At 41.6% G+C, this 20635-nt stretch overlaps 2 protein-coding genes across 2 annotated transcripts; both read right to left on the minus strand.

Annotated features, from left to right (window-relative positions):
• Positions 1–1283: 1283 nt before the first annotated feature.
• On the minus strand, positions 1284–7011 carry gpr174 (G protein-coupled receptor 174). Its single transcript, XM_034093747.2, has 4 exons — positions 6752–7011; positions 6357–6516; positions 3343–3780; positions 1284–2581 (listed from the first exon to the last, which is right to left on the minus strand). The coding sequence occupies exons 3-4, from the start codon at positions 3550–3552 to the stop codon at positions 1781–1783; spliced, it is 1011 nt and encodes a 336-aa protein (XP_033949638.1). The 5' UTR covers positions 3553–3780; positions 6357–6516; positions 6752–7011; the 3' UTR covers positions 1284–1780.
• A 580-nt stretch (positions 7012–7591) lies between these two features.
• p2ry10 (P2Y receptor family member 10) lies at positions 7592–13016 on the minus strand. Its single transcript, XM_034092742.1, has 4 exons — positions 12548–13016; positions 10449–10705; positions 10086–10266; positions 7592–9914 (listed from the first exon to the last, which is right to left on the minus strand). Exons 2-4 carry the CDS (start codon positions 10631–10633, stop codon positions 9021–9023), a joined length of 1260 nt encoding a protein of 419 aa, XP_033948633.1. The 5' UTR covers positions 10634–10705; positions 12548–13016; the 3' UTR covers positions 7592–9020.
• Between the last annotated feature and the right edge of the window lie 7619 nt (positions 13017–20635).

Consider the following 20635-nt stretch of genomic DNA (forward strand, 5'->3'; position numbering starts at 1 on the left):
AACTGGAACATTTAGCTGGTTTAAGGGTTTGCCTGTATTCTGTATTTCCTGTTGCTTTTTAGAGATGTTGGCACTGATGACATGTTCATCATTCATAACAGGAACGGCTCACTCTTCACCAAGGTGGTATACATTTTGAAAGAACAGACATCCCTGCTGAAAAGACCAGCATGGTGTTGACCAGCATGGACCAGCTTGAAGTCCATGCTGGTTTTCTCAGCAGGGATATTTTATTAAAATATAAATAGAAAAATAGTTGGCCTTTTTTAAACTGAATCCCTTATTTTTCAATAAGGGATTACTCTGCAGAACTCCGGGCCCACCTCGAAATGGAACGCAAATCCACGTAATCACACACTTGTGAATAAATAACATTTACATGCCACTATATAATGTCGCAGAAAGTGTCGTTTGTGTCGCTTATCGATAATAAATGAAAGATCCTACTGAGCATAATTATGTTCTACAGTTTTAAGTCCATCACGTTAATGACAAGCTCCACCAATAAAACTAAGGAAAACATGTACAATCTGTTACAACTGTAACCAAGAGAGTTAGGTCATGTATTGTCAAGCAGCAAATAACGTGTAAGCTACCAACCTTATGTTTGCGAAGGTCAGCAAGCTACGTTAATGTCGTTAGCAAACGAAGCACATCAGTCAAATATACCAAACCTTTAATGTATCCATTTAAAGTGGACCAATCATGCTATATTTGAAAAATATATTGTAGGGCCATACCTATACAAAACATGTCTGTGAAGTTTTTTTTTTCAAAATACCAAACAGTTCACCCATTGTAGCCATGCCTCTTACTGCTCAAACCCCTCTTTTGCAGCCCTGTTAGAGAAACCCGGATGTTGGATCCTTAGCTTGAAAAAAAGAAGAGGAGGCGGAGCTAATGCCTAATCAGAATTCTACCGGAGATAAAGTTAAATTCGGTTGTGATAAAACGCCATCCCGTTTAAACCACGTCAAGGATTATTTCTGAAATAGTATGGAGCTCAAATGCTTTTTCTCTTGCAGGTTTATCACAAGGTGAGTTCTTTTTTTATTTCCTGCTTTTTAAACATGTGCTCTTCAGTACAGGTTAGCTTTGAGTGTTAGCGAGGCTTGCTAATGTAAACAAAAACGAGATTACGTCCAAAACACGTTAGGCATTGTTTCTGATAGCAACTTTCTGTGGGTCCGCCGACGTCACATCGGATGGACATTCACTGCGGATGAAAATCTGTATCCGCTCGTTGTAGGCTACACCCGTTTTTAAAAGATGTGGGTACGGAGGAAAAGAGAGAGGGTTTTATTTTCTGACGCTGCGTGAGTTCCCCGACGCACCGGGGACACATTTATGTATAAAAGACATCACAAAGTGCATTTTGCATGATAGGTCCCCTTTAAGCTAATGTTGACATTACTAACAACATAAACATGGCTAGCTAATGTTAGCAAACGTATAGGGTTAGTTCATAATCATTTGCTGATTAACTTACAGTTAGTCTTACAGTTGGTTGTATAGTAGGTTATGTTATTTGTGTTTTTTTCGCAGGTCATGGGCTAATTCCAACTAACTAACTCAGGCAATCGTAACCTGATGATTGTCCTCTTGCATAAATGTCTTCCTTCTTTATGCTAGCCCCGTAAGAGTCCGTTGAGGGAGGTGGGCCCAGTCTCAAGTTATGCAGCTAGACCCTGCACTACAGACAGTTTTCACGTTAACTATCTATCCTTAGATTTAGGAGTGTATATCAGGTCCTTCATCAATAAGAGAGTTCTAAGAGTTTCTAGTTCTCTGTATTCTCTCCCCCAGTCATACAGGACAGGCGCCTGTTGAAAGTCTCTGGTATCTCCGGCTTGCTCAGTCGCCTCCAGAATTCATCAGTTGTGAAATAGTACATGAGTGGGTCCAGGCTACAGTTCAGGCTGGCTAGGCAGAGGGTGACGGGGTGACATCGCAGAATCAAGTCCCTTAAGGCGCAGCTGCTCAGGGCATCCGCTTTAACCAAGAAGTCCAGGGGCATGGTGACATGGTAAGGAGCAAAGCACACTAGGAAGACCAGAGCACAGCTAAGCACCATCCGTAACGCCCTCCTCTTCTCCCCCCGGTCAGGAATTGCCCACGCCGTGGAGTCCCGAAGACTGCCAGCAGTCAGAAAGGTGCAGCCTAACACTAGGATAAGAGGAACGATGAAGCCCATTAGCTCTGCGAGGATGAGGAGCACCCAGGCGGCTTGAACACTGACCGTCCTCATTGGCAGCTCAGAGAAACACAAGTCTGAGTAGGGTCGACTTGAATTAACATCTGTTTCATTGTTGGGGTTCCTCAGGAGAGGAAAGGGCAGGCAGCACAGGCAGACTAACAGCCAGCCAACGGCACATATTACCAAATCTCCTCTTTGCTTGGACGAGTTGAACCTCAGCGGACGCATGATGAGCTGACAGCGACGCACGCTGACACACACCAGGAAGAAGATGGAGGCGTACATGTTAACGTACTTGAGATAGAAGCATATCATGCAGAGAGGGTGACCAAAGGGCCAGGTGTTGGTGAGGTAGTAGTAGATCCGCAGAGGCAGCGAGAGCACCTGAGGAGAGCAGAGGGTGTCAAGATGGTCGCAGAAGAAGAACTAAAACAACATGTAGACGACACATTTGATTTGACTCCCACTGAACCTTGGAATGCATTTTTGAAAAGCTTCTCAAAGGTTAGTAATTATTTCTTTATACCTGGAAGATACATTTCCCTTGGAGTTATTTGGTAAATAAACCATCAACTTGAGGTTGTCCACAACTTTGCAAACTTGTAAAATAAATGTTTTGTCTTTTTTAAAGAACATTACATTTAGTTTAACCTTTCTTTTTATAAACAGAATACAAACAGACCCTATGACAGTTACATTATCTTTGAAAATACGATATGGGCCACTGATTTTGATGAAATGACTGTTTATCAGATTTCACAAGACAAGAATTAGCTAGCTAGGCAACCTGCCACGCCTCAATCCCAATCGTTTAAAAACGTATTTTCTGTATAGATGGACCTTTAGTTAGTGGCTGTAACTAACTCAAATTGCACCAATCGGGAATCAGAAAACTTTGACTAAAAATGTTTATGATTGTTGATGAATACATTCAACACTACAACATGCCCTTATATCTGCTTACACCTACATTATAGTGTGTTGTAAAACATATTCAGTGTTATATAATCATTAGCCGCAGAACACAGGAAATATCAACGGTAAAAAGTATTTTTTGTCAGATAAGATTAAAGATGAGACAAATTGCGGATACATATATAAATACTCCAACTGGCACAATCCAATAACAAACATAGAATCTTTACCTGCAGTAGGTCGGCCACAGCCAGGTTAATCATGAACACCACCCCTTTCTTGGTTTCTCTGATGTAAACCTTGAACACCCAGAGTGCCAGCACATTTCCCAGCAGGCCTGGCGCTAAGATCACACTGTACACCACCGCATACAGTTGGTGCTGGTACGTCCGGAGAGATTCAGTGCTTGTACAGTTGTTGTTGTTGTTGGCAAAGTTCATCTTAAGCCAAGGGCTGTTCACTGTTTACTGTAAGGACAAGCTGCCTGGTGCATTCACAGGATGCTTGATTCAGAAACGATGCTTAAAGTGTGGGAACGGAGGTGTTTGAGCGCCAATGCTCTCCATTATGGCGCGTAGGGGTTTGCTCTTGTGTGAAGTATATTAATGGTCCAACGTTGATAGACTCTTGATGTTTCAAACTGCAATCGATCCCAGGTACACGGCACTCTAAAAGAGAAGAAAAGCAAGGGTTACTAAATCATCCTATACCAGCATCATGTTTTACATATTGCGTGAGGCATCATGTAAAAACATTTTGCCTCTCATAAACACTTCTCATTTTACAGCATTGGGTCCCAACCACACTTTAGCTCGACAGGCCACCTGTTGAAACGGTGCGCAACATAAAAAGCCTTTTGTGTTTGATTGCAACTTTTGCAGTGGCGTTTACAGTAAATATGCAAACCCAAAGAGAAGTTGATGCTACAATGTCCCACATAGTGTTCACTGTATCTACACCTGCACAACAGAGTACAATGAGCCAGTGTGAAACGCCTGGAGCGAGGCGTCGGTGAAACTAGTGTGGTTAGGCAGTCACAGCAACACAAACAACACTTTTTGTGTTGAATTCACAGTTTGAATAAGTGACACCTCCATGGTCCTCTTTGACATGAACATTGAAATGATGGTAATTCAAGGGCTATACATTTGAAGGTAGCCTTACACCCTGCAACATTGATTTCTTCAAATGGAAATGTATATTCATATCTGACAAGCTTTGTAGGTGTCACCCACCCACCCACTGCTGTAAGCACGAGTAGGTCTCACTGGTTCAGCTGGGGTTTTCCCAAAAATCTTGGACTCATTAGTCATTTCTGACCTGATGTAGTTCACACTACACAACTTAAAAACTGTCATTCCAAAATAAGAAAGAAATATTTTTGTTTTTATTGTTCTGGTCTTCCACTTCCAAAGCTTTTTACAGAGCATTTTTAATCACAGGGAGTTTAGAGAAGCTTGTCGAGCAGCAAGGAAACTATGTGACATAAATTGTACTGATGACGCGCATACATTTGAATATCTGCCCTAAACTTTTGAGGATGTACTTAAACATCGTCAAATACACAGTCAGTATGTTACTGTTTTAGTATTTTTAAGGGAAGTCACACTACAAGCTTAGTTTTCAGATCCTTTACGTCAATGTAAATAAGTAAATGGCCTGCTTTACAAATGAAATGAATGAAAGTAGTCATTCTGCTGACTGATGTAGCATTATTCAGTAGATCACCAGAAATAAGAAACTAATACTGATGCAACAATTTGGAAGTAATCTTTTTCTGTTACGTAGTCAAGTTAGGTGGTTCCCATTGTAGGGATCAGGCCCCTCTTAAGGGTCACACGATAGATCTAAGGGTGTATCATTTATGGGAGAGGGAAGGAAAAACAATCTGCCTCATACCTTTTTAAAATAACATTTGAAGCCCAAACACTTGGGCTTTGTTATAAGAGGTCACTCACAAGCCAAAAAACTTGCAAACCACTGGGTTTAACCTTTAACAATGTTGTGTTTCATAAGCTTATGTCTTCTTCACCTACGAAATGTTACTCAAGGAGACACAAAACAAACTATTAAAAGACACAAGCCAATCACAAAGAGACTCAAAACTATTAAAAACAGACACAAATCAACCACAAAACAATCAACAAAGACAACCACTTAGGGACACAAACCAACTACAAAGACACACAAAACAACTGCAAAGACACACAAAACAACTACAAAGACACACAAAACAACTGCAAAGACACACAAAACAACTACAAAGACACACAAAACAACTGCAAAGACACACAAAACAACTACAAAGACACACAAAACAACTGCAAAGACACACAAAACAACTGCAAAGACAAACAAAACAACTGAAAAGACACACAAAGAAACTACAAAAGGTCTCCAAACAAACTACAAAGAGATACACAACAATGACAGAGACAGAAAACAATCCCAAAGACACACAAAACAACCTTCAAACACAAAACAACTTTAAAGAGAAACCAAATAAATACAAAGACACACAAAACAGCTACAAAGAGAAACTGAAAAACTACAAACAGTAGTAGTAGTTGTAGTTTTGCAGTTCACCTACAAATAGACACAAACAATCACAATGAGACTTAAAACTATAAAAATAGACTCAAATCAACCACAAAACTCTCAAAAAAAGACACAAAACAACTACAAAAGGACTCCAAACAAACGACAAAGAGATTTAAAAAAAACAGAGACACCAACCAATTAGAAAAACAACTACAAAAAGACACATAACAACAAAAAGACTGTGTTTTCTTGCCTTGTAGAGGTGGTGACCCTGTCTGTACACAGGGGCCAATGATCGCATGATATGCTGATGGATTTACAAAGTTGAATAAGTTCCAAAAACTGAGCAATGTGAAATGTCCTCATAAGTATACTTAAGTACTTCCTAGGGTCGAGGTTACCACGATGAAGCATTTAGAATGTTTAAAGATATAAACTAGCCTCTTCTCCCTGATGGCTTTTATACTACTTCACAGCACTGAGGAACATGTCCTGGTGGACCCTCAGCTACGGCAAGCCATTTGCCTTCAAGCCTCACTGACCTTTGACCTATGTGTGAATCCCCTTGGTAGCGTGTTAAGATGAATCAGGCTATTTTATTTCCTTCTTTGGGCTTATTGTGGTGTTGTCATGGTGTCATGGTCATCTCTCTGGATCTTGTCTAGCTATATTATTGTTTTTCGTCCAAGAGTTGCGCTCCTACCTTAGGATTCAGAAGTGTTATTCATCAGATCTTGCCAATGGAAAGGCATGGTTCCATCCTCCGTGATTCACCCCTTTGTGGGCTGTTGATGCCTTGTAGCTTTTCCGCTCTGATATGACATCTTGCCTCGTTGATCAGCACCCAGGTCCTCCACGTGTTGCTGAATTAACACACACAACATGTCATGATCCCTATAAAGGAACAGCCTGACACTGCCTGACACTGGCCTGCAAACACACATTCACACCCTCAACATAACACACATTCCTCACGTTGGGGAAACATGCGAGGGTCCCCCATGAGGCATGACTCCACTCTGAAGGCATCCAGCTGTTACAGCCTCTCACACAAACGCTGTTTTTTAGTTTTAAAGGAATAGACAATGAATATCTCACCTCTGTCTTCAGGCTCGAGGCTGCGTCGCATCAAACTGCAGGAGGGTGAAGCATCAGTCATTACATCCCCCTTTCTCCTCCCCCCTTCTAACCCTTCTTTCTGTCCCGCCTTTTCTTTTCTCTCACGCTAATCACGTTTTATGCTCCTCCTATCCAATTTCTACTCGGTTTTTTCTTCTGTATTCACAAGTTATTTCCTGCTTTGTGTACTCATGTTCCGCCCGTACCTCTCTCTCTGTCTGTGTCTCTGCTGGACTGGGGTTTCATCACACACAGGGCTTCCTGTGAGTGTGGGGGTGTGGTTTACAAGAATCTTGACACCATTACTTCTGCTATTATGGCAACTTTTCCCTTTCTGAGAAACATTGACAAGCCAAGTCCTTTTGATGACAGATGAAAAGATTGTTACATGACTGAGTATCAACACTTAAAATAGACACAGACTTTTTTGGGGGGGCTTTTTAAGCTTTTTTTTGTGTCTTTCTCTTAGATATATCCCAATACATTATCTTCATTATTTTATACAATATAAACAGTTCCTGGCGTAACATATTTTGGTTGTGTGAAGCAGACAACTGGCATTTCTTTCGAGATGGGTTGCATTCATCTGCCAGAGAGGGGGGTAGCATCAGACTTGGGTCTAGCAGATGCAATAGGAGCTGCGGGGGTGGGGAGGGGGTGACTTTTCAGGTTAGAAGCCGAACTCAGAGCCTGGCAGTTACTCGTTTTCGAAACCGCTGCAACTGCCTTCACCCACTTTGCATCGTGAGAGGAAGTTCAGGCAAGATGAGTTGGCACCTGTTTATGCAAGCCCATACGGAAACACCAGATACAATGAGATAAGAAAAGATAGGCGCTTTTTATTTACAAAACAAGCATGCCATTTACATTCAGTCTTGACATTGAGGGAATAGCTTATTTGAAGTTGTTGCATTTTGACAGAAGACAGGCAACACACTGTAGCTTATATACACCGGGGCAACGTTGATCATATTTCATCAGATTTTGTGTGAAGGGTCATTATGAAGCACGCTCATCTGCATGGTTTGCTTGTCCTCATAACTATGTCCTCCGGGAGGTTCTTCACACTGAGGTCAAGGCTTTTCTGGTCAGTTTGTGTTCAGACAGGCTTCAGATACGGGCAATCATCCCAACGCCCGACTTGGATCTTGTCAGTCTGTTAAAAGTTCAACATGATCTGTCTCCGTTTCATTCCTTCCGTGAAATGACTTTTAACACTTTCTCTAACTCCCATGTCCATAATGCATTATAACCAACTTATAAAGAGGTATAATCTGCTTATAGCATTGTATAATTATTGTTTTAAGCACACACAGATACTTTACAACAACAACAATAACACATTTTAAAACATTTTATAATTTTGAAGACTTATAAGGTCAAGTAACTTAGTACTTCATAGTTGCTTGTCACTGTTTCTTGCAAGGATCATATTGTATTACAATTATCATAGTTGTAATACATTACATTATGTTTTACAATGGATTGTAATCACTGTTGTAAGGAATTATAATGTGACTCCGTGTGCTCTTTTAGTGCATTACAGCCTTTCTGATGTATAGGCAGATATAATGATCAATGTTTGCTTTAAATTAAGTATTTAAAAAAACAGTCATTTATGTTGAAACCTGAAACCTTTTGAAAAATGATGCACATTTACATTTAATTAATGTAATTCCCATGAAATACTCCCATTAAACACCGAATTGACACATTAACACATTATATACAGCCAGTTAAATAATACATTGTTTCAGGTTAAGAAGTGGTTTTGAGACCACTGTTGGATTTCTGTTATGACTTGTTAAAGACATACGTAATGATATGTTTCACTTTGACCACTTGTGGCTTGTGTTGTTATATTTCTATGTATACCCCAAGAGTTTCCAAATGTACTTTTAAGCAACATATGTTCACTTAGAGTTACTATCAATAGCATTGTAATGCATTAAAAGAGAGATTATAATGCCTATAATATACATATTAATATTACAACTATGATAATTATAGAATAACTACTGTATGACCCTTGCAACCAAATAACAGTTATGAAGTATTGTGATACTTTATAAGTAATTATAAAATCCTTTATAATGTGTTATGATGAATATTATAAAGCATTATGAATATGTAGTGCTTATTACAATTATAAGGTGCTGTAAACATATCATAATGCTCTAAATCTGTTTAAAAATGCATTTAATTCATGGTGAGAGTTACCAAAAAAACCGACTATCTTTGAATAATGCTACTCCCTCTCTGAGCAGCTACTCTCTATGCTCAGCAGTCTCTCCGGTGCGGGGCACGCGGTGGGGGAGCTGATGGGGGAGGAGAGCAGCGAGGCGGTGAAGGAGGAGCTGCGCCTGGTGAGGTGCAGCCTGAACTCGGCCGTTAGAAAGTAATAAAGCAGAGGGTTGAGGCAGCAGCTCAGGCTGGCCAGGCACAGAGACACCGGGTGGAACTGACTCACCGCCAGCCGGGTCGCACAGTGGGTCACTATGTCCTGCGACACCAGCAGGTAGAGCAGGAAGTTGAGGTGGTAGGGGGCGAAGCAGAACAGGAAGAGCGCGGAGCAGCTCAGCACCATCTGGAGAGCGCGCCGCTTCTCCGCCTTTGACAGCTTTTCATGAGAGGTATCCGTTGGACAGTCGGAGATGAAGGACTGGAGTCGGCTGCGTGCCGTGGAGTTGAGCCCGGTCAGGTTCTGCTGATCCTGGGTGTGTTGATGGAAGAGAGACCGGGCTATTCGGATGGAGCTGAAGCAGATGCAGGTCAAAGGGATGATGAACCCAAAAAGCTCAGCGAGGCCCATCATGGCGATGGCCAGGTACGGGGACAGGCGACGCATGGGCAGGTCTTTAAAACAGCCCAATTTGGTAGGGATGGAGCCTCTGCTGAGATTGATGTAAACTGAGGGATGCTGGGTAGAATTGGCAGACAGAGAGTAGGACATGTTGTAGACTGTCTGTGTGCTGATGGCGTGGCTGGAGGAGCTGCTGCTCCGCATCAGGATGAAAGGCGAGCAGGCCAGGCCGACCACCACCCAGACTATGAGGCTGATCAACAGGTCATAGCGCCGCCTCCAACTGCGGGCGGAGAACGGGTTGAGAAGGAAGACACACCTCTGCATGCTGATACACACCTGGACACAAAAAGAAGATGACATAAAAAACACACAGCCAGGGGATTGAACCAGTGCTCTCCTAGTCCATAGATCAGCGCACTATCCAACTGAGCCACAGCCTCCCTTAGTGCAATGCTATGTTGTCTAGTATCCTTGCACTACTCAATGATAACTTTCACTCTTGCTTACCAGGAACACTATAGCGGCATACATGTTGAGGTACTTGAGGTAGAAGCAGAATAAGCAGACGCCTCGTCCAAAAGGCCAGGTGTGTGTGAAGTAATAATAAATCCTGAGGGGCAGAGAGAGGATGTGGGCCAGGTCGGCCAGCGACAGGTTAATCATGAAGATCACCGCCTTGGTCTTCTTACTGTGGAGCAACATGCAGGAGAGTTAGCCATGACCAGAGCCTGTTTGAGGCTCAATATGTGTGTGTGTGTGTGTGTGTGTGTGTGTGTGTGTGTGTGTGTGTGTGTGTGTGTGTGTGTGTGTGTGTGTGTGTGTGTGTGTGTGTGTGTGTGTGTGTGTGTGTGTGTGTGTGTGTGTGTGTACCTAATGTGTCTGCAGAGGACCCAGAGGGCGGTGGTGTTGAGCAACAGGCCGGGGATGAAGAGCAGCAGGTAGAAGTAGGTGTACATGGTGTCCATGCGTTCTTCCCAGTTAGTCATGTTGTGTCCACATAGTGAGGAGGAGTCGTTCAGGGACTCCTTCCACGCTTCAGACGTATTCAGAGTCATTTTGTCTCTCACACACACTGGTGTCAAAAACTTTTCCTCCAATCAATCCTTCATCCTATCACCAATGAACACCTGATAGACAAATAGTAGAGTCGACAGGTCATGGTATTGATAGTATACACATTATTTTCCAACCTAACATTTTGAAAGAAATCCCAATTCATTGGTACCATTTCTTGATTAGAAACACTTTATAAAGACTTCATAAGTTGACAAATTGTCCTAATTACCTTCGACTTAAAGGATATTTTTTAAACTTTTGCTTGGTTTGTTTGCTTTTGAGCAGAATTACGGAAAACTGCTGGCCTGATTTTCATGGAACTTAGTGGAAGGCTGTAGGCCCTAACCCTAACCAATACAACTATGTAGTGGATCAGAATCACGGGGCAGTTCTTTTTCACTAATGGAAACAGACTTGGTGGTGGTCTGTACTTTCTGCTGACCGCCATCTTTATCTATAAATTATTTGTATACTCCAGGTGCCCTTACCAGGACCCCACTTGGGGTGCCAAGTTGTAAAGAAAACAGTCTGGTATTTGTGGCTTGTCAGAGGAACAGAATCATTTCGACCCAACCCAACCCTAAGGTCAGTCACTGTTTCCCATTTCTCACAGTTTCATCTTCAGTTAGTCAGGAAGACCCTCCCAATGAACTGTTAGGTCACATCTGGAGCCCGTTCCTTTTTTTAAGCAACTGATTCTCAAATGCAGACAGAAGGTATGCGGGGTCATATCTGCAGTTTCATTTGTGAGGATGCCATAAATAAAGGGGTGGTTATGGGTTTCACTTTCTAGAAAGCCATCACTCTATTGTTAAAGATACAGTTATAGTCATATACTGTATATAACTCATATACATACTGTAAGATATACTACTAAGACATAGTAAAGGGGTTTTCCAACTATCCACCACACTGGAGGTGCAGTTGGAAATATTAAAGATGTATTTTGGCCCTGACGTTGGGGTCCAACAGTGCATTGGAATGGGCATCCTTTTCAAATAAAGAGCTACAAACTAAAAGCATGTAGTCCTATTGCTGCATGATAAACAGCAGCCATGATGGCTCATAGCTTAATGTTTTTTTAAATATTAATAAAGTCAATAGGTGAAACTTACTTATTAGAAAGTCTTTATAATATAAATACGTCAAATTCCTGTATTCACAAATGTAACAGAACCTTTACTTTGTTTTGATTTAGCTAAATGGTGGCTTTATGCCAGATTAACCAGGGTTATGAATCATGCTGATACAGAGTGCAATACATCAGAGATGTCTCTGTCTGGCCTGAGATTGCAGCAGGAAATGTGGGAAGCAGAACGAAGCATTTACTGCTTATCACTGAACCATCGCCCTTCCTTCTGCCATCAAGACGACGCCACACCCTTCCTCTGCCGGCCCCGAGGGGGAAGAGAGAAACGGCGACAGTTGTTTTTCTGCTTTACTGTTACTTTCACAACTTATCACTTCTTAACTCCGATAGAGGCCCTCACACTACCTGTACAGTTATGAGTTACACAAAGCACACCCTCAGATCTGAATTAAAGGAAGTAGCATGCAGGATTTTAAGGGGATTGATTGGGGATTTGCATTTTCTTTACATCGCTGTGCAAGAAACGTTGTCCGATTTAAAGCACATTTGATATATCTCTCAAATTTGTGTCATGTTTGGTCTTAAAATCCCAGATGACACTTAAAATAGTGCTGATGTAATATAAAGCTACCACAAAAGAGACAACATACAAGTATCTTATTTCAGCATTTTACACCTAAATGCACAAATGCACTAACTTAAACTATGAGCATTCAATACCTAATCTCCTATCCTCAGCAGAATGTGAAGCATGGCTTTAAAACAACAACCACAGGCGAAGCACAGCAGCATGACTTTTTCTCTAAGCACAAACTCTGATTACCTTCTCTGTCGTCACCTTACAGGATCAGCGTGGACGGAGATGAGAGGTCAGATTCAGGAGCGACTGCCAGCGACTGCATGCTCCAGCATCTTCACACTTCACTGTAAACAGCAGACTGACGCACTGCCAGTCCCTCGGAGCTGTTCAGCAGCAAACCTTCCTGTCACACCACAGCAGCAGAGACCTTTGCATGTGAGCACGTCTGCGTTAACCTGCCAACGCTGTGGTTTTTTTATCAGATATGTTGAGGCTGTGAACTCTGGTCTGTTCCCTGTCTCTTAGTTAGGTTATAAGGGGAAGCTCTGACCTCACACTACCGTCTGTGACATCAGTCGGCCCCGAGCAGCTTGAGCCACACACACTATTGGGCACACAGTGAGATGGTGGTGGAGTGTGTGGTGCAGAATGCACAATATGGCAGATGTTAGTTCTTCTTCCCTCTGTATGTCGAGCGCGTGAGGGCGTGCAGTTCGTGTCTAACCGTCTAAACACTTTCTCTTTCTCTCAGTGATGTTAGCAGATAATAATGCAATAGTCCTCTTCCCTTATCAGATTCTACACTTCCTTTTTTTAAATGGTGGTGCTTCAAACCATTCATTTTGTAAGATAGATTCAATTTCAATTCAAGATTAAGAAGCTTCATTGTCATATGCACAGTAGCTACAGTGTAGAATTGGCATTGCAAATCTTAAGTCCCAAGCTCCTGCAACATTGCAACATAGTTAAATAGGACATAAAACACATTATAAAATAAAAATAAAGAAAAGGAAACAGTAAAATAGATTAGAATAAAATAGTGCATTATGTTGCAGATCAATGTGCATGTAATGCAGATGAAGTAAACTATATATATGTCAGGAAAATAAATAAATATATGCTAAATATTGCAGAGAATGTTGTAGGTGACCTAGTAAATGCAGGAGTATATGTGTGGATTTTGTATACATTAGTATTAGTACCTTTAGTCCTGTGACTGTTTGAACTTGTTTTTTCAACCATCTTTGGTTTTAAGTTGTGTGGCATCTATTTTCTCCGGATGTCAACCCATAGTTCAACCGAAATGCAGCCGTTTCATCCATCCTGTTAGTGTCACACCATGCTGTACATGTGAAGTCACACCCAGAGAAAATGGCTTGCTCAGAGGTTCCCAGGAATGTGCCAGACACACAGGTGCTGCTTTTGGAGCTTCCTGCGCTGCTGCTGCTGCTGTGTGGTTTCCACTCCGCACAGTTCAATAGTAAAGAGCCAGGGCAGGCTGATGTTGAAGAAAGAAAAAAAAACATCACGGTTAACGATTTGTGGCGGCAATCACAGGATGGTCACAGTTCCAAGTCTCCGCACCTACCAAGATATAGGTATAGTTGACTGATAGAGGTACCATTTTACCTGCTGGGCACTGCCAAGGTGTCAATGAGCAAGGCACAGAACCCCCCACCTCCCTAGGCGCATGACTAAAGCAGCCTGTTCAATCTGACACCTCTCAATTAATACATGCATTTATGAATGTGTGTGTATTTCGGGCCTAATGTGTTTATTTAAATGTTTTGGCCCAATTCCAAACCGCTCCCTACACCCTACCCCACCACATTAGATGCCGTTCTAATCCAACAAGTGTGGAGGGGAAGCAATGGGTAGTGGGTTATCAAGCCCTCCAAAAACCTGATGCTGTTTACAAATAGTTCCGGTGAAACATTAAGGCTACTGGTAAACTACGCAATACAAGATAGACAATTCATATCGTCAAACAGATGTTAACAACTTGATGTTACCTAATTTTTGTACCTCTTTGTATTTACCTAGGATCATACGTGTCTACTGTAGACAATTGTCAACATGTCAATTTGATTATAAAGTTTCATTTACAGGCACTGTTGCAAAAACCAAGCAGCTTATAAACATCCGATTTTAAAACAAAAAAAGGTTTACAAAAAAAGAAACGCTATTAAAGATTTTTTGAGTTTTATTTTAGTTAACATGTATTATTAAAATTGCGGATTTGAAAAATGTTTTACGAAAAGTTTCCTGTTTCTGCCGGAGGGAGGGGAGTTTGTCGCTGTATTTAAACCCTCCACCTGAAAGAACAACCCAGTCTCACGGCATTTCGTGTTCACCAACACGATTTTTAATCTATTGATTCGTGTTCACCAACACGATTTGCCCTTTTTTTTCGTGTTGCACAGCACGATTTTAAAAGCAATGTATTTCTACTGGTAATGTGTTTCGTGCCTGCAGGCTGCAGCACGTCTTTTTCTCCAGTCGGGTCGTGGAAGACCGGAAGCTGTGTGGTTCATAAAAACATGTTCTTACTCAATATCAAGCCACAGTTATTGCTTTTATTTTAAATCGTATAATTTCGGACTTTTGTTGTCCTCTGTGAGGAAAATAAATGGGGCTCAGACCAGGGGCGTCGCCTGGACCTGGAAACATTCGGGGCTTAGCCCACAGTGGGGGCGCTACAGTCAAATGTTCTACTGCAAGACTCCCCACACGCACATACACAATTGCGCCATCTGGTGTCACAAACGTGTGCCTGCATTAGCTTTGTTACGGCAATGGATTGTGGGAGATTCTCAAAGCACGTGAGGATCTCTTGAGGGTAAGGTGCCTGTATTATCTCGGTGGACAAAATGTATGTTTTTATTTTATAAGGACAATAACGTACTGTTGTGTTTGTTTAGTTTAATGTTAATTGTTTAATGCTCACAGTCACAGCAACATGTTTTTTGTGTGATTGGCTATTTGTTTTATATGATTTAGCAACGTGATCATCAATAGCTAATCTGAGCACCAGAACCAGCTCACGTGTCCTTTTACGCTGTCCATTGAAATGCAGGTATGTGAGTTTTGTACACCAGTTTATTTATGTTTAATGTTTCACATTGCTCCACGTGATGCCTTGACTACAAAGATTATGTTTCTTCGCTTCTTCCTCTGTGTCACAGTTTCGGGAATATCAAGATCATTGCACAGGGCCTTGGTCTTGTCATAGACCTCATGTGCTTTCTCGTTACTTTGGTAATTTTTCAGTGTGTTCTCAACTGCTGTTTTGTAATCTACTGCCTGCACCAAGGCAAGTGTTTCTTTCTGCAGGTATTTGTGCAGGCCCTGAGTGGTTGAGAGCAGTGTCTGGAACATGACAGCATGTAGATGGTACTGCATGTTCAAAGCTTGCTTTCCAGTCCCTTTGCTAGAGGGGCTGAAAGGCTCCCTAAAGTCTTGATCAAAGCAGGGAGGTCTTTGACATGCCCAGCGAACAAGTTGTTTGTCTCCTACCTCTAGCTGTTTCTGAAATGTTTGCAATATCTGATGGTGGACAAGAGATGTGGAGAAGAAAGAGTAGAGACACTCCAGGAGATCAACGCAGGTATGTGAGTTTTGTACACCAGTTTGTATAAGTTTAATGTTTCACACTGCTTGTGAAAAATATACTACCACTATACGATCACTGATGTTTTGTTGTTGACTGGACACTTATTTTGTAAAAGAGATAGCATGAGAGGATCTCTTAAGCAATGCAGCTCACATGTCCTTTTTATATGCTGTCCATTGAAATGCAGGAAAGTAATCACCAGGTGATCTGTTGCCGAGGGGACACTACACCGGAGTTACATAAGCAGAGATAAAGTGCTATTTTGGGGGAACTCACCTCCTCTGGGGTCCCCCAGGAAGATTTTTTTTAAATGTTGAAGTTAAAAGCATCAATCTTGTGCACTTTGAGATAAACATCAAGAGATATGGATACATCTCTCAACACCCATATGTAAAAAATAAATCAAAGAATCAGAATCAGAAACGGGTTTATTATTTAAAAACACTTCATTTTCCAATTAAATCATAAACGATGTCAAATTATTAGAAGTTGTTCGTAATCAGATTAAACAGAAAAAAGGGATGGAAGGAGGAAATAATAATCCCTCTTCTCTTGCTGTTTGCGGTTGAAATGATCTCTTTTGCTGACCAAACATGCTGGATGGAAAGCAGTGATGTCTCACTTGCCTTGGCCCTGTATCTGCAGTCCCTAAATCAGTCATGTTACCCATTGACTCTTGTCTGTTCTGGTGTTCCTGTTCATTGTTGTCTCCATTGTCGTTCTTGTCTGTTGTATCTCCTTCTTGTGTGTCCCTTTCTCCTGTTCTCCATCCTCTACTCCGTTTGGCTAATCTGTGATGACTGTGTAGGTAAACACAAACAAGTATGTAAGTCAATCAGTTTCCAGCTCTGTCAAATAAATGAATTTCAAGATACACAAATGTGTCTTCATTAAAATGAGTGTCACCACACTGTCACAAAATGTAATACTAACCAATTGAAAATAGTTACATGTACATTGGAAACCTCTTGTAGATATCACTGTTAGAGTAGGTATCTGCCAATAGGACAGAATCATTCCTATACAAATGCAGTTTGAGTAATTCACTTAATATATTCACTTAAAACTTTAATATAGTCATTTTCACTTAATACTCTAATATAGTCATCTTTCTGCATTCAACACTAAGGAAAGCTGTACAATTTGACATGATGAGGAAAAAATGCCTCCGACAATGCAGATCATTTTTTGATCATATCAATTTTAAGATGGGGGTCAAGGCTTAATATTTGGGAGCATAGTGTCCCTTGCCCCCTTTCAGGAGCCCCACTGGATTAGCTTTGATCTGAAATATGTGTATAACAAGCTTGTTAGCTGGCTGTCCATCTCATAATGTTCACATAGAAACTAGCTGTCAATAGGAAATATCAATCAGAAGAATTATATTTTCATGCAAAATCTGTCACAAAAAGAGGTTGCACATTTAAATGCAGGTGTTGTTGTGGCAACGTCAGTGGCCAGGCAGCCACATTTACTGCTGCAAATACGTTCAAACATGCTGTTAGCAGTAGCAGTGGCAACTATGCCACCATTTCAGCTGACTTTTTCTCAGAAATACCGTCACATAACATCCATATATATTTCAGTGCTAGGTTGATGCTTAGCTAAGCTAACTATGAAACACTTTAACTGGCAGGACTCAGGATCAACTACTCCTGTAAGGTAGCTTCTAGCTTCATGTCGAACACAGACAGTAAGTCAACATTTCCCAGAGAGCTTTCTTTGAAATCACCAAGTAACGCTAAAAAACACAACATTTAGATTGTATGACAAAGTGTTTATTTAATATATCTGGCTAGCTATAGCTACTTGCTAACGGTTTAGCTTACCCGCGCGATTCAAAGTAACGTCAACGTAGCTATAATTTATGCTTTGCTTACATGTTGACATCAGTGGCGTAGCCAGGAATTATTGTGTGGGTGGGCCTGGAGAAATGTAGGTGGGCCAGGGGGAGACATATTAAGCGTGGGGTCTGAGCTGAAACTTCATTAATGATTTTTTAATGCACTAATAGAACATAAGCATAAATTAGCAGTGAAAACAAAAAACATAGGCACGGCGGCCTCAGAATGTGTGTAAAACTGACATCCACATAGGGATGGGTATCGTTAAGGCTTTAACGGTACTACTACTTTTATCGATAGCGCTTATGCTTATGCTCCAGGTTCAGTACCAACCACATCATAAAGTACGCGGACGATACAACAGTGGTGGGACTCATCAGGGACAACAACGAACAGGCCTACAGGGAGGAGGTGAAACATCTGACAGACTGGTGTAACACCAACAACCTGATCCTGAATGTCGATAAAACAAAAGAGATTATTGTCGACTTCAGGAACAAAAAGCACTGTCACCCACCACTCCACATCAACGGCACAGCAGTGAAGACTACAGACAGACAGCACCATGTTCCTGGGGGTGCATATCACAAGCAGTCTGACCTGGTCCACTCACACTACATCACTATTTAAGAAGGCACAGCAGCGCCTACACTTCCTGCGCAGGTTGAGAAGAGCACAGCTCCCCCTTCCCATCCTCACCACGTTCTACAGAGGAACCATAGAGAGTGTGCTGACCAGCGGCATCTCCATCTGGTCGAGAGACTGCAACGCCAAAGACTGGAAGTCTCTGCAGAGAGTGGTTAGGACAGCAGAGAAGATCATCGGAGTTTCTCTCCCTCCCATCAGAGACACCGCTCATAAACGCTGCCTGACAAAATCCCAGAACATTTTTAAAGACCCCACTCATCCTCACCATGCTCTGTTCTCCCTGCTGCCCTCCGGCAAGAGGTTAAGAGCAGAACAGCCAGATTCTGCAATAGCTTTTCCCCCCAAGCCATCAGACTGCTGAACAGCAAGTAGACCAGTAACATAAAGATTACATTATTATTAGGGCTGTCAGTCGATTAAAATATTTAATCGCGATTAATCGCATGATTGTCCATAGTTAATCGCGATTAATCGCAAATTAATCGTACATTTTTTATCTGTTGTAAATGTATCTTAGAGGAATATTTTTCAAGTTTTTAATACTCTTAACATATGAGTGAACAAATATGCTTTATGCTAATGTTTATTATCATTTGAACAATGACAAATATCCTCATGAATATTAAACACAACAACCTCTGAACATTACAAATATTCGCCTCAATTCAACCTGGCACCTCTCATACAATACAAATGGGGGGTGTGTGTGTGTGTGTGTGTGTGTGTGTGTGTGTGTGTGTGTGTGTGTGTGTGTGTGTGTGTGTGTGTGTGTGTGTGTGTGTGTGTGTGTGTGTGTGTGTGTGTGTGTGTGTGTGTGTGTGTGTGTGTGTGTGTGTGTGTGTGTGTGTGTGTGTGTGTGTGTTGGATCGTTGGAGCTATGTGCAACTCAAGGCATATGCTCGAACGGGAGCTGCCTGGACGCTGCAATCATGTTGCTGCAATCATGAGTGTGCTGACTTCTCCTACAATGTCCCGCTGTCTGGCTTCCTGCATAAAGTCAAGTGCTCGGTGCAGTTGTGGCGAAATGTCGCTCCTCTGTTTTCATTTAAACAGCTCCTCATATCCGTTAGCGCAGCTAGCTAGCACCAGATGCTAACAACAACAACAATGCACGTAAGGTCTCTCTCTCGCTCGCTCGGGCCACATTACACACACCCTCCCGGTCCTCCCGATGGCCAGTCGGTGCCTGCCGGTGAGCGTGGAAGTGTGGTCTGCCACAAGCGGGCGGCAGGAGCGGGGCTGTCAGCAGATGGTATTTTAAACTCGATGCGCTCTGAAACTACCGGGCGGCCGAGGAAAAAAAATACACGTGTTAATCGCGTTAAAATAATTAGTGGCGTTATTAACGCGTTAACTTGACAGCCCTAATTATTATGTAAAGAGCACATATTTCTTATAGTATGTCTATTTTATTTATATGTAGTAAGTCTTTATATTTTAAATGCACACTTTATCTTTAATTTTATCAGCACCACGTCACTATTATTTATTTATATGTACAATTTTAGCAAGTTTTTATATTGTCCTGTTCCTGCAGCCAGTACAACGAAATTTCGTTGTAATAGTACACTCTGTGTCTTGTTGAAATGACAAAGTCTGTCTATGTCTATGTCTTATCGATCCGGTCCTTTAACATTACTTTTATCGGTTCTTTTGGAGAAAAAAACAAGGTAAACTAACTTAACAAATTGTGAACAAAACTAACATTGCTTTTTATTTAAATTAAATACATAATATTTCACATCGAAAGAAACAACAATGTTTTAACAAATCGTATTAAATAATCTGATGACAGAACTTTAAACAGAATAGCTGAAACTTTAACAAAATAAATAACTCAGTTACCTCTAATCATAACCCATGTTTGTATAATGTAGTTAACTCGGTGTGTTGCTGCTAGCATACATAACACCTGACGTGGAAACGTTACTCGTGGATGGGGCTACAGAGCTGCTCGAAAGACAGTCGAACCCGGTGCATTCCTCCGTCTGGATGTGGTGCACTTTTGCTAAATGTTTAGACACATTGCTCGTGTTACCGCCCTTACATGCTAAACTCTTATTCCACTTTTGGTAACGAGTATTGTCCCCATCGACACGGCTATAGTTTAACCACACCTCGGAGCGCGTTCTCTCCGCCATCTCCTCTGTGTGTGTGTGTGTGTGTGTGTGTGTGTGTGTGTGTGTGTGTGTGTGTGTGTGTGTTGCATGTAGCAGCTGCGTGTGT

This window comes from Pseudochaenichthys georgianus, chromosome 10 (assembly GCF_902827115.2).
Source record: "Pseudochaenichthys georgianus chromosome 10, fPseGeo1.2, whole genome shotgun sequence".
Lineage (NCBI taxonomy): Eukaryota > Metazoa > Chordata > Actinopteri > Perciformes > Channichthyidae > Pseudochaenichthys > Pseudochaenichthys georgianus.